This window comes from Pundamilia nyererei, unplaced genomic scaffold (assembly GCF_000239375.1).
Source record: "Pundamilia nyererei isolate P.nyererei 1_Seehausen unplaced genomic scaffold, PunNye1.0 scaffold00028, whole genome shotgun sequence".
Classification (NCBI taxonomy): Eukaryota; Metazoa; Chordata; class Actinopteri; order Cichliformes; family Cichlidae; genus Pundamilia; species Pundamilia nyererei.
This window is the reverse complement of record NW_005187429.1, coordinates 2455172-2468120: the sequence shown is the minus strand read 5'-3', so window position 1 is coordinate 2468120 and position 12949 is coordinate 2455172. Positions and strand designations below refer to the sequence as shown.

Sequence of the window (12949 nt, the reverse complement as noted above, 5' to 3'; positions counted from 1 at the left end):
ATTTCTGAGAGCATGCAGTATAATATTATAGCCTGAGGGGAATCACCCTGCTTGGTGTGCTCAGCATAAATTCATAACGAGGGGAGTGAAGCAGACAATAAGTTCATTGGTGCATCTAACACCGCTTTCTCGGCTGTGGAGCTGTAAGCCTTGAGGTGGTAGTCCTTTAAAAACAGACTAACCCCTCCTATCTGAGTATTATCTCACATAAACCCTGGACTATTAATTAAATTATATGTTTTTTCTTTTTTTTTTCCATCAATGTAATTTTTGGTTTTGTTGATCTGTATTTTTGTGCTATCACAGCACCCCACTAGATGGAAGTGTTACACAGTTTTACAGCCATTTCAACTCAATACAAGTTTAGCATGAGCGATACATGTGGCAGATTATAACATACATATCCTTGTTATAGTTCAATATTCCTCTTCTTCTTCTTCTTTTGCTAATGCAAAGCTACAATAGAAATCATTCTTAATGAGTTGTTGTTTTTTAATTTGTTTGTTTTTTAGTTGTATACATTTTCATTATGGTCAGATTAAAAGAGAGCATATACTGCAGCGAAAACACAGAAATGTCAGTCCTTGAGAGACTGGCCATTTTTGTGTGTTGAAGTGAGACCACCGTTTTCAAGCATTCAACTACCTGGGGGGAGGGGGATCTGTCTAGAGAGGACATCATAAGCCGACCTTTTATGTGGCCTTTGTAGCTTTTACAAAAAGTTCACATTTATGTAACAGCCTTCTGTTGGAGTAAGCTATTAGTGCTGCTCATTTGGCTGAATGCAGCGATGTTGTCAGAGTGTCTCAGGTGAAGTTTCTATGTATTTATTTATATATTTTAAAGCCTGTGCATCACAGTGTGAAAAACACGAATACTTCGCATCAACTGAGGCGGCATCAACACAGACAGTCAGTATATGGCAGGCTGTTGATTTAGCTGTCAAAATAAAAGCATATAGCTGCACATCGCTGCCTAACGGGGAGGAAAAAGCAGTCTCAAAGCTGACTGCAGGGCAGTTATATTTGGGCTTCGTTACGTGCACTGTAAGGATCGCATTAACTCTTATTTTCGGCTTTTAAAAGTAAACGTTTAATTGTGGCACTCCAGCCCGGAACCTGTGCGTTACTTCGCGTGTCTTGTCGGAGTCAGAGAATAAGAGGTTCAAGCGGACACACATTCCTCTGCAGATCACAAGTGAAGCTACACTGTGGATGATGGATTGTTCAGAAGAGGTTCAGCCGGTGTCCGAGGAGCCCAGCGCTCAAATAGAGCTCAAAAAGGGAATGTCCATTTTCATTGATGTAAGTATCATGTGTTTTTTATCCTTATTAAGACCAAAATTACACTTAAAAATCAACACTGTTAAAACATAACTGTAGAAAAATATATATACCAGGATTATGTGATCCTTACAAAATGCATTACAGTTTACAGATTTCAATTTATTAGAAATAAAGAAGACCTATTAGTGTTGATTGTGGCTCACTTGATTTAATATGGATTCCTCTAATGTATGACGTGTACAGAGGGCTTTCTTTCTAGTAATTATTTCATACAACTCACATGTACTTTATCTATTTGGTAGAAGGATTTCAAAGCTTACTCCTTTCGCTTCTCCTCAGCCTTAAAATCAAACACAGTAAAATAATTAATTAGTAGAAATCTGCCCCGTTTTGTTGATATGTTTGTTCACAAATCCAGCTTAAATATGAAAAATCTAATTAACATTAACATATTTCTAATTTGAAAAGATAAACCTGTATTTTTTTGTGGGGGAAATGATCATGCAAACATGGATGTAGGTTTTGTTTGAGTATTGTGCAGGGGGTGGGGGTACATATTCAATTAAATTATGAACATCATTCACTTAATTTCCTAATTTTCACTGCAAATCTGTGCAAAGAAAAACAAACAAACCAAGCCATAGGTGGTAGTTGTAGACATGCTGGTGATTTTTCCTTAAGCGGGTCTTCTGTTTGGGTCCTGTTTTTGTTAGGGATGGAGGCAAGTGCAGAGGGAGTAAGTGTGGACAATAAAATAAGCCTAGGATTGATTCCTCACACATCTTAAACTCTCATCCTGATCTAATGACCCTTCTCCAAGTGTTTGTGTCTTAGCAGCTTTACCCCTGCTCTTAATCAGACGGCCTTCTGCCTCTTATCCACCTACTGATTCAATTTCCCTCCATGCTTTCATTCATTTGTGATATCTTAATCATAAACCTGTTGGCTGCCATCAGTATTTTCGGGAAGGCACAGAAGGAAAGCAAATGAACCAAGTGAAGTGTTTTGAGTGCTCGGTAAGAGGAGAAAAGTGCTTTGTAGTACATTTAGCATTTAACCAGAGTTATTAAAGGCAGAGACCTCTATCTATCCAGCCAATGTCAAACTCATTATCTGTCTTCTCCAACTGGATTACAGGGAATCAAACCATTTCTTGTTTTTAGGGGAGAGCTGGTCACAAATTGTTGCTTCTTGGGTATCTTTTGTTTCTTCTGAGTTTCAACCTCGGTGTGCCTCATTAATACACATATCTTCAACCCAATCACTGACATTATCTCAGATGTTTGCATTTTTATTCTGCTGCCGTTGTTGCGGTGTGAGATTTATTTTATTAATAGCATATGAAAGATTCATTTGGGTGAGCTGAGGTATGAAATGAGATGAGACCCGGACTTGAGTTTAATTACAGGGGTAAAAGCAGAAACGGCAGGAGTAGTCATCAAGATTACTCTAAATATTATTTAAGCCTGTGCTATTAAGATTGTGACAATGCGTTCACGGGGTGATAAAGAACAGACACAACAGCTTTAGAGAGCAGACACAATTACATCAGGAGCAGGTGCTTATTTTGAGCATTTATTAATATCTATATTATTTTTATACTTAATTGATAAAAACTTAATTATATGTAATTAAAATACCATGACTTAAAAATACCCTATTCTAGTTTCTTATAATACAAAGTGATGTCTTTTTTGGTAGTCTTTTCTAATTTATGTACACTCACCAGACACTTTATTTAGGTACACCATGAAGCTTAGTACTAGTTTGAGTACAGGGAGCTCATTGTTGAGCTCAAGAAAGCATTTTGAGATGATTTTAAACTTAGCGAGATGATATGTGATCCTGCTGGAAGCAGCTGTGAGAACATGAGGACACTGTGGTTATAAAGATGAGCAACTCAGGTAAGCTGTGGCCTTAGAATGATGCTCAGTCAGTACTAATGGATCCAAACTGTGCCAAGAATATATTTTCCAACGCATTACATCACCAGCAGCCTGAATCACTGATACAAGGATGGATCCATGCTTCCATGTTGTTTATGACAAATTCTGAGTGTAGCAGCAGAAATTGAAACTAATTAGACCAGATAATGTTGTTTTTTTTTTCTAGTCTTCTGTTGTCCAGTTTTGGTGAGTCAGTGTGACATGTAGCCTCAGTTTCCTGTTCTTAGCTGACAAAAGTAGCAGCTAGTGTGGTCTTCTGCTCCTGTAGCACATCTACTTCAGAATTCAACATGTAGGGCATTTAGAGATGCTCTTATGGATATCTTTGTTCCAACGAGTGGTTACTCTTGTTACTCTTGCCTTCCTATCAGCTCAAAGCAGTCTGTTCATTCTGGAATTTTCATCCAGAGAACAGCCACTCACTGGATATTTTCTTTCTCTTTTTTGGACCACTTTCTAACATGGTTGTGATGGTTCCTGCCAAGTGAATGGTTGATTACATATTTGAAATAATAATGAAACAAAACAATTTTTTCTGCTTTGTCGCTTTGTAGAGGAACTGAATTTAACTAAGAGATGAAGACAGAGAAGCAGTATTTGTACAGCAGATTAAAAAAAAACTGGAAAAAAAAGTAAATCAGAGGACAGAATTGACTGCCAGGAGCTTGAAGATGGTGGGTGGATATTTTATAGTAGTTTTCTTTTTCTTTTTTTTTTTAACCTGTGTGCAGCTTTGGGCTAGAATCCTCTTAGTCTGGAAATCCCACAAATAAATGAATGAATTTAAAACAGACATCATGTAGATATAGATTTATCCTCCAAAGCCGCCTGTGCAGAGTCTTCTTCATGGTAAGTAAAAGTAGGATGTGCTATTTTGAGGATGGTGGCTCAAGCCTTGTGGTCATTGCCACTCCGCCTTTCATCTCCTCTGGACTCTGGGACAGCACTATCAATAATTTAATGACGCACTGCTTTCGGCAGAGTGATCGATGATCCTCGCACTCACACACTTACTTACTTTAACTCTGGTGGTGTGGAACCTGCTTTAATATCCTGTTGTTGTTTTTCTTCATTTCCTAATTACAGATCTTACGGAGGGCCGATAAAAACGGTGAGTATTTCACCATCTGGCTCGTTTCAGATTCACACACCAACACCACTCTCTTCTGTGTTGAGCGTCACTTCAACCTTTCTTTCACAGATTACTTTCTCAATGAAATTCCGATCATGACTCTCTGCTGATACTCTGTCAGTTTCCATGGAAACAGGAAACTGACCATGCCCACTGAGGTTTTGTTTCAGAGCATTTACAAAGAAAAACACTGACATTTGTGAACACTTTTATGATAGTGGTCCACACAAAATGACTCAGAGGTGCCCTATCAGGTGGCAAATTATGTTGTTGTTTCACCTCCACTCTCTAATGCAGGATAAACATACAAAAATACATCTTTTATGTTCTTATTGATCAGAGAAGAGCAGACAACAAAGGCAGGGAATCCAAAAAGCACTAAAATAATAAATAAATCTCTTTTTGTTACACATGCAAGTGTAATATAGGATGCACATAAATCCTCCATCTTAGCTTCTTTAAGCTGCTTCACTGTTTACTTTTCATTTAAAAACTGTTTTGACCCCACACAATTCAAGCAAGTCTTTGTTTGCTGAGATAATAAATATGCTTTGAAATAAATAAAACAAGATCTAAATTTCTTTCATTTAATTCTGGAAAGAATTAAAGTTTTTTAATTTAAATAATGTTTTTGTAAGAAATGACTTTGATGTTCTGACTTTTACTGAAGTGTATTATAAACATAGATTGTATATACCGGTAAAAGATGGAAGTAGCCTCTGGGTCTGAACAATGAGGACAAACGTCAAAGTGCCTCAAATCTGCATTTACTCTAATGACCTGCAGGGGGCGGCTTTATTTTTTTTAGCTCACTTTTCTGATTGCTTTTTAAACACATTTGCTAGTTTAGAGTCTATTCACCGCCTCATTACATTACATCTTCTGTGGTTTTGTGCTGTTCATTAGAGTATAATGCTAAATCACAGTTTACCATTTCAATTTAACATTTAGCCAGGGGAGTAGGAAAATTAGCAATTTGGTTAGATGATGCTTTAAGTTGTGGTTATCTTGTGACTGACAAGCGCCAACCTTAGACCTCAGTCACTCATGGAAGATCCTGACTTGTCTGAAAACACTTGCAAACTATTTGTTGTGAAAATACTGTGAAAAGTGTGACCAAACCATTCATTAATTTCCACAAAACAATAAATATAAGAAAAAAATAGATCAGTTTATAAGGAAATTCTTACCAGATGTTGGTTACAACCCATCCAATCCATACATGCAAAGAAATCACACCATAAATGTCCATGAATTAAGTTATGTGTAAATAGAAGAAATGATAGAGAGAAAATGTGTTGATCATACGAAGAAAGGAAGGTGCAAAAAAGCACAAAAAGTCATGACCCCTGCTGAAATCTGTCAGGAGTTAGAAAGCAGTCGTGATACTTTGTGCAAATTATTACGTTTGCTTTTCAAATTAAAAGCTGCTCTTAATTGATGCAACCAACACGTTTCAAAAGGTGCAGCTTTTATGTTGAAGGCGAGTAGTCTCGGTTTCTGGTTTGGGTCACTCTTTTTCAAGTTTCACGACTGCTCGGCGAGTTGCATTGCAGACTGCACATAACCATGACAACCTGCAAGCGCCCAAACAAATCCCACTGTTTTTGATACAATACTGTATACCTCTTTGTAACCACTTTCACCCAGTGACTACCTGCAGCCAATTGCCCGTTGGTCGGGCAATACACATTTTTTCTAGCAACTGATGTTTCCCAGGGACTGTGGACTCATGCGTGCAGTAGCCACGATGTCTGAGATTCACCCTGTTTGACAGTTTCATAGAAACAAGCTGGAAATGGCCAAAATGTTCATGTCGAGGGTTCAGAAGGGGACGTTACGAAAAACTGCCGCTATGTCCATCCTATAACGTCCATCAGCGATAACCTGGCGGGTGTACTTTGCAATAAACAAGTAAACATTAGCACCCCTTTCTGGAAACAGCTGTTTGTTTTACAGTGTTAAAAAGGAAAATAGTAGAATCAATTTTCCTATAAGTCATATAACATACCGACAAATTAACAGACCTCTATATTTAGTTGTCTTTCTTGCATATATTTTTAATTTGGGGCCTCAGTTTGTAGCAGGAGGTTGATGGTTTGATCCCCAACTCCTACAGGTAGCATGTAGAAGTGTTCTTGGACAAGTTGCTGACCCATTTGCCCCTCATGTCATTAGTATATTTGTTACATCTACCCATTAAAAGTCTGCATGAATGTGTGACTGCAGCTTGTAGTGTAAACAACATAAATGCAGTCCAGTTGAATTTAGCAGAAATGACCAAAAATAGCAAATCAGTATTTTTCACATGGCATGACATGCTCCATCATCTACTAAATATCCATCCCACGCCGTGTATGATTTGAAGCCTTGTCATGCAGCAATAGAAGTCATCCCACGTTTGTTTTTATTGTTGCACAAGGAGCAGCACATGCCAAACCTGCTCCGAGCGTATTTCTGAATGCACTGACAGTGACTCACTGTAGGCTCTATTTTTGGGCATGTGATTGTGTTCCCTTACAGCAGCTATAGAAACATGCTACACATTTCCTCCAGATCAGGTCAGCAGTGACAATTTGAAGATGGGCCACACTGTGTCACAAAAACAGGAAGAAACCACTGGAGCCAGAGCTGCGTGAAAAACGAGATGTCGTTGGTCTTTGTTTTCGCTGGAGGGCGTTCAGTTTGGAGCGCTCTGTTTTGAAATTCTGTTTATTTTCAGCTCATGAATATTTCATACTACTTTTATTCTGTTCATAATTGCAGCGCCTCAAATCATAAAAAATGACTGACTGTTTGATATAATGTTAGTCTAGTGGAACAAATGGTGATGACCTGCTTTATATATGGAGAGAGGGATAATAAAAACAAGATCAATGTACCTTTGCTGGTTTATTTTGTTATGTTATATTACTCCTTGTTTGATGTGAAAGAGAATCTGATGTTTAAACTTGATGCAATGTTTTACTGGTATAATTTTTAACATCTAAAGACACCTCAGGTCAAACCAGCTCAAGACAAATATTCTTTATCAATGTCATCTTATCAGTTTTATAACAAAATGATCCGCCAGTTTCACTTTTACATTTGTTTGGACACATTTTCTTATAGTCTGATGTCTTGCAAACACAAACCAAATCCACGATGTTTTAAAGTGTTGAGAAAGAAGCCATCCTGAGAAGATTTGTTCTTTACCCCCAGATGATGGAAAGCTGTCCTTTGATGAATTCAAATCCTACTTCTCTGACGGAGTCCTGACAGCTGAGGAACTGAAGGAGCTCTTTCACACGATCGATACCCATAACACAGAGTAAGACTCGCTTTACCTTCTTACCAGTTTATTCCATTCAGATTCCATTCAGGAGAGGTAAGGGGCGAGAGTAATCGGTTTCAAAATTCTGAACGATATTGTTGTGTTTTCCTTTTTAATAACATTCATCTTTTTAAAAGTAAGAAGAGATTTACTTCCTCAAATTATTTTGTGAACTAACTAAAATAATACAACAATATAAATGAAATGGCTGGTAAAATTTGTTTGGAGCTTTCCCACTGAGGCTTTGAGAGGTAATTTTGAATTTAGTTACTGCTTTCAAAAAGAGTTTTTTTTTTTATTGTAATACCTGTACAGATTTTTGTTTCACCCTGAGAGACTGCCACAAGTAGAGAAATAAAGTGAGCTTCTGCATGCTTTTCTTGTACACCATGTCAGTGTGTACCAGTGTGTGAATGTGAGAGTGAATGAATAGTGGAATTGTAAAGCGCTTTGAGGGTCTCGAAAAGTGCTTTATAAATGCAATCCATTATTATTATTATTATTATTATTATTATTATTATTATTACTCTCAAATATCAGGCTTGTCTAACATGGTTTCCAAATTCTTGTGTATTATAAGTCACCTTTCAATCAGGGAAACCGTCAACGCATCACAATGAGGCCTATCATCGTTAATGATGATCCCAAAGTCCTCCCTCACTACACCTGTGAACTTTCTCTGTGGTCTTCCTCTTTTCCTCCTGACCTGCAGCTTTGTTCTGCAAGACTCAGCTGGAGGTGGAAGCACAGTAAATACAGATCATCTACTTTTAAAAATCAGGCACTGATGTGCAATGTTCCCTTTATATTCACAATGTCCCAAACACCTAACGGTGAGAGGAAGCCAAAGACACACTGACACTTTACTGTCGACCGATTTGCACTGATTTTTCTGCTTTTTAGTTCACACCAATTCTTTTAAATCACACACATGAGAAACCACATTACTTATGCTCCCTGCAGACATTATAATGTGAACCAGCTCCTGCATCAATCAGGATACAGATAATACTTATACAGTCACTCCTCTGTGATTACACTGAAGGCATTTGTGAGCAAATGACCCGCTGAGCCACAAGATATTTAGAAATAGCTGCTAGTTTCAGTTATATAATAGCAGTGCAGCACTGAAGCACTGTTTCTGTCTGAGAGGCATTTAGCAGGTGAACAAACCTTTTAGTGCCATTTTGACAAAGCTTAGATTAGTATGTAAGTATTTCTAATCTCTGTCTTCCAGCTATATAACACTGGCATCCTTAACCCTAAAGTCCCCGATCAAAGTTTTATATAAAGGAAACAAGTAGAACTAAATATATGTGTGTTATTTTAGAGTGATGTAGAACATGGTTAGGTTAGTAAAAGCATCTGTTATTGATCTAATGTTTAGATAGTCATAACAGAAGAGAAATAAAAGTGTAAAGCCATGCTAGCTTCTGTGCCACGCTTCAATTAGCATGTGCACAAACAAGCTAACAAGTGCTGTCATAAATATACAAAGTATAATATAGAGTAACTGTATCGTCTATCACCGTGTACAACCAGTATATAATAACACATTATTATTTGGTTTACACTTCATTACCTGCCAAAGAAATGGAGAATTTATGGTTAGCGTTAGCGGTTTCACACAGAGCGCCACTTTTAGCACTTTAGCCACTGACTCTGTTGTGCATTGAATCAACACTGCTGGACATTTGGTTTTATGAAACTAAACTAAAGCTATTCACAACAGAAGAAGTGGTTATAGTGATTTATTTCAATAGAAATACATTTTCTAATAGAGATGTCAAAGACTCGAGAGCACTCAGTATTTTTTATGATGAATTACCACTTTGAATAAACCACCTCACCTGGCCCTCAGTTTGACGTTAGACATTGAAAAATAATGATGATTATGTGTACTAATAAAGATCTGCAGTCTGAATCAGGTTGAAAATAGTTCTTCAAAAAGTGCTTGGAGAAACTTCATTCTGTGTAAGCTATTAGTTAAGTTTTCTTTGGTGTGCCTCACATTAATCAGATGCAGGTTCTGCATCAGTGGTCTAAAAACACTAGAAAGAGACTTTTGTAAGCTTTAAAGCAAGCAGCTGTTGAGCATTCAGCCAGCTGTTATAAACAAAGAGCTGGCTTAAAACTACACAAGGATGTAAAGGAACTTGTTCTGTATGTTGTTGGGCTTGTAGTTTACACACTGGGCCCTAGTGTCTGTTGATAGAGTAATAGTCACAGGATGGTTGTTGTTGTCTATATCACCCGAAGCAAACAGTGCTAATTCTATTAACACTGCTTAATGAGTACACTTATCAGGAAGCTTATTAAAATATCTCTGTTCACTCCACACAGTGGTGTGTCAATCATGTTACGTACTTCATTGGTGTAATTAAACAACCAGAAAATTAAACACTCTGACTCAAGTGGTTTGATACAGGTTGATTCTCTCTCTAAATAAATAGCTGCTGCAGCTCATCACATCATCACAACAATTATAAGAATGCAGGATTTGCACTCGGCATTACATCACACAACGATCACCTTGGAAAATTTACATTTAAATCAATATGTTAAACAGTTTCAATGTTTTGGTGTCCAAACTCACCTAAACTGCAAGTGGACAAAAGAAAAAACAAGCTCTGGGGAGGCCACAGCGATCAGTAAGTCTGGTCTCCTCACCTAACCAGTTATAGAGCCTTTTGAAGGGTTGTGCATCCACTCACAGAGCTAAAGTTAAACTTACTAACAACTGAATTTCAGTTTTTTCAGAAAAGTTTTTTGCAGACTGAGCACAGAGGCATCAAAACTGAAGTTTAATTGATTTTTATAAACATTTTTAAAAGGATAACTTCAGAAACAAAACCAGATTTCTTAAAATCAGAATATAGTTACTAACTAAATTTATTATATACACACAACCAATCACATGACAGCAACTTTTTAGGCATGTTGATAAAAAACATGAAAGCATATATCAGTTCTGCCTTGTATCAGCAGTTCAAGCAGAAGGTAGTGGTTTAATGTTGTTAGGGATATTTTCTTGGTACATTTCAGCCTCCTAAGCACCAGCTGAGCATCATTTAACCACCACAGCCTACCTGATTATTGTTGCTGACCATGTTCATCCCTTTATACCCAAAGTGTATGCATCTTCTGATCTGCAGCAACAGCAAGGTGTAATTAGTTAAGAGGTCATTAGTGCCTAAGTCCTCATCGTATACTTTTACATGGCTTCAACAAGATAAGCCAATGATAGGGGTGACTTAACAAAAAGAAAAGAAATTATTTGGCCATTTGAAAAGCAAGAAGAAATTATCTGGCTTTGTCACCACTTGCTCCTACAGTCATCACCATCTAAACGTCTGTCTACTTCCTTAATATTTTAAAGTGATAATAATTATTTCACAAACACATTTTTACACCAGATCTCTTCCTGACTCAGTATTAAAGATGATTTGTGGCTATAGCTGGAATTGAACCAACCAACAACCTTTCAGTGTGTATGTGTAGATTTGATGTGATATTTGTAATGAGAATAGAGACCTAAAATGTCCCTTTATTCCTAAGCAGAGCTCAGCAGAACTCAATTAATGATATTTAGTTTTATTATATAGATTGTATCAGATATGTATTCAAGAAAATATCAACAACAAAAAAAGAAAAATGCATACTGTTGACATACAGTGGAGTCCAGTTTCCTATTATCTTTACCAGACTCCGTGTTAATGTGTGCCTCCACCTGTGAAATGAACACAGGAGGAGGCAGATGACAAAGTTGTAAGGAAGTCAATTGGAAGTCTCTGGTTGAATCCTATATTGATTAAAGAACGAGTAACCAGATTGTAAGGTCTCCCTGACAGGCTGTTAAACCTGCTCAGGTCCATGTCGAACACTGACATTATTCAATACAGTGGATTTAAACAGGCACACACAGCATGCTGCATGTATGGATGACAGATTATTGATATGGAATTAACTGTATTTACAGTATTTCAAGGTTGCTTTATTTATTTATAAAGGTAACAAATCTTCAGAGCAATGGTAATGTACCTTCAGTGTCAGAGCAACCAGGCTTCAAGCAAAACAGGAGAGAGGCTAATGGTGCGTTACTTAGTTGTCTGACTTCTGGCTCCTCTCTCCGTTTTCTCCTGTTTGGATCATTGATTGCAGCACTCTCCTCTTGCAAACAGCAGCCACGGCTTGCATGAAATGCGGTTTAAACGAGTGAAATCCCCTGGTATCAATGACTAGAGCAAGAAATAAGATGTGTTTTTTGTGTCGTCTGAAGATAGTTGTAGTGCTGATACAGTGCCTAATATTCTCTTCACTTCGTCACCTCTCCTTTGTTCCACTTCTTTTCTCTTTTGGGCTCTCTCTTTCAGGAACAAAAATACTCAGACCACCCAGAAAAGCATCCATGCATGAACATTTATTAGAAACGGCCAACATTTCTGAAACTCCCCATTTGGCCAATTTGTCTCTCACTCATGCCTCTGGAGGCCAAAACACCAAAATTATTCTGTTACTCATCGCATATTTTACTCAGTTCTATCTGTCATCACATTGATTCATCAAAGCGAAGACTGTGTCAAAGAGATCTTTGCAGGAAAAATGTACCTCTGTCCCTGGAGACGTCTGTTTTTAATTTAAATACCTGTCATTTTCTTCTTTTACAGCAACTTGGACACGGATGAACTCTGTGGTAAGTTGAGTCTTTTAAATGCAGACAGAAAAGTAAAGATAGGAAAGTAAGTTGTTAGACATGGTCACATGCTCCCAGACCAAACCCCTAAGGCAGTGCGAGTGAGGTGTCACACCAGTGCTTCTTCAACAAAACACCTACAGCCCTGTCCCAGTTGTCTGACTCACAAAATGTTTTTTGGTTTGGTTTTTCTGCTTCGAAGAGTACTTCTCCCAGCACCTCGGTGAATACGAGAACGTTCTTGCTGCCTTAGAAGACCTGAACATGTCCATCCTGAAGGCGATGGACAAAACAAAGAAGGTAAGATGCTATAAATGAATGTAATCAGGGGGAACATACAACCGACATGTGAATAGTAATGATGTTTCCTGTGTTAATATTCACATATCTTTTGGGCATTGATGTTTTTGAAATTCTCTTGAAAGTGTGTTTTTCTTTTTCACAATGATTTCTGCATTTCAGATTTTATGCAAATTCCAGTTCTTATTAAAACAAAATAAGTTAAGGCATTAGACTGTTTTTTGTGCTCTTTCTATCAGGGAGGTCGTCTTGATGAAGCTACTGACATAACAGATATTT

The 12949-nt window shown here is 37.6% G+C and overlaps 1 protein-coding gene across 1 annotated transcript in view; it reads left to right on the top strand.

Annotated features, from left to right (window-relative positions):
* Positions 1-1143: 1143 nt before the first annotated feature.
* necab1 (N-terminal EF-hand calcium binding protein 1) overlaps positions 1144-12949 on the top strand; it is a 38031-nt gene continuing 26225 nt past the window's right edge. The window contains exons 1-5 of the mRNA XM_005728427.1: positions 1144-1304; positions 4319-4343; positions 7566-7674; positions 12345-12370; positions 12573-12670. Of these exons, the coding sequence (XP_005728484.1) occupies positions 1215-1304; positions 4319-4343; positions 7566-7674; positions 12345-12370; positions 12573-12670 (348 nt within the window). The 5' untranslated portion in view covers positions 1144-1214. The remainder of the gene's footprint in view (positions 1305-4318; positions 4344-7565; positions 7675-12344; positions 12371-12572; positions 12671-12949) is intronic.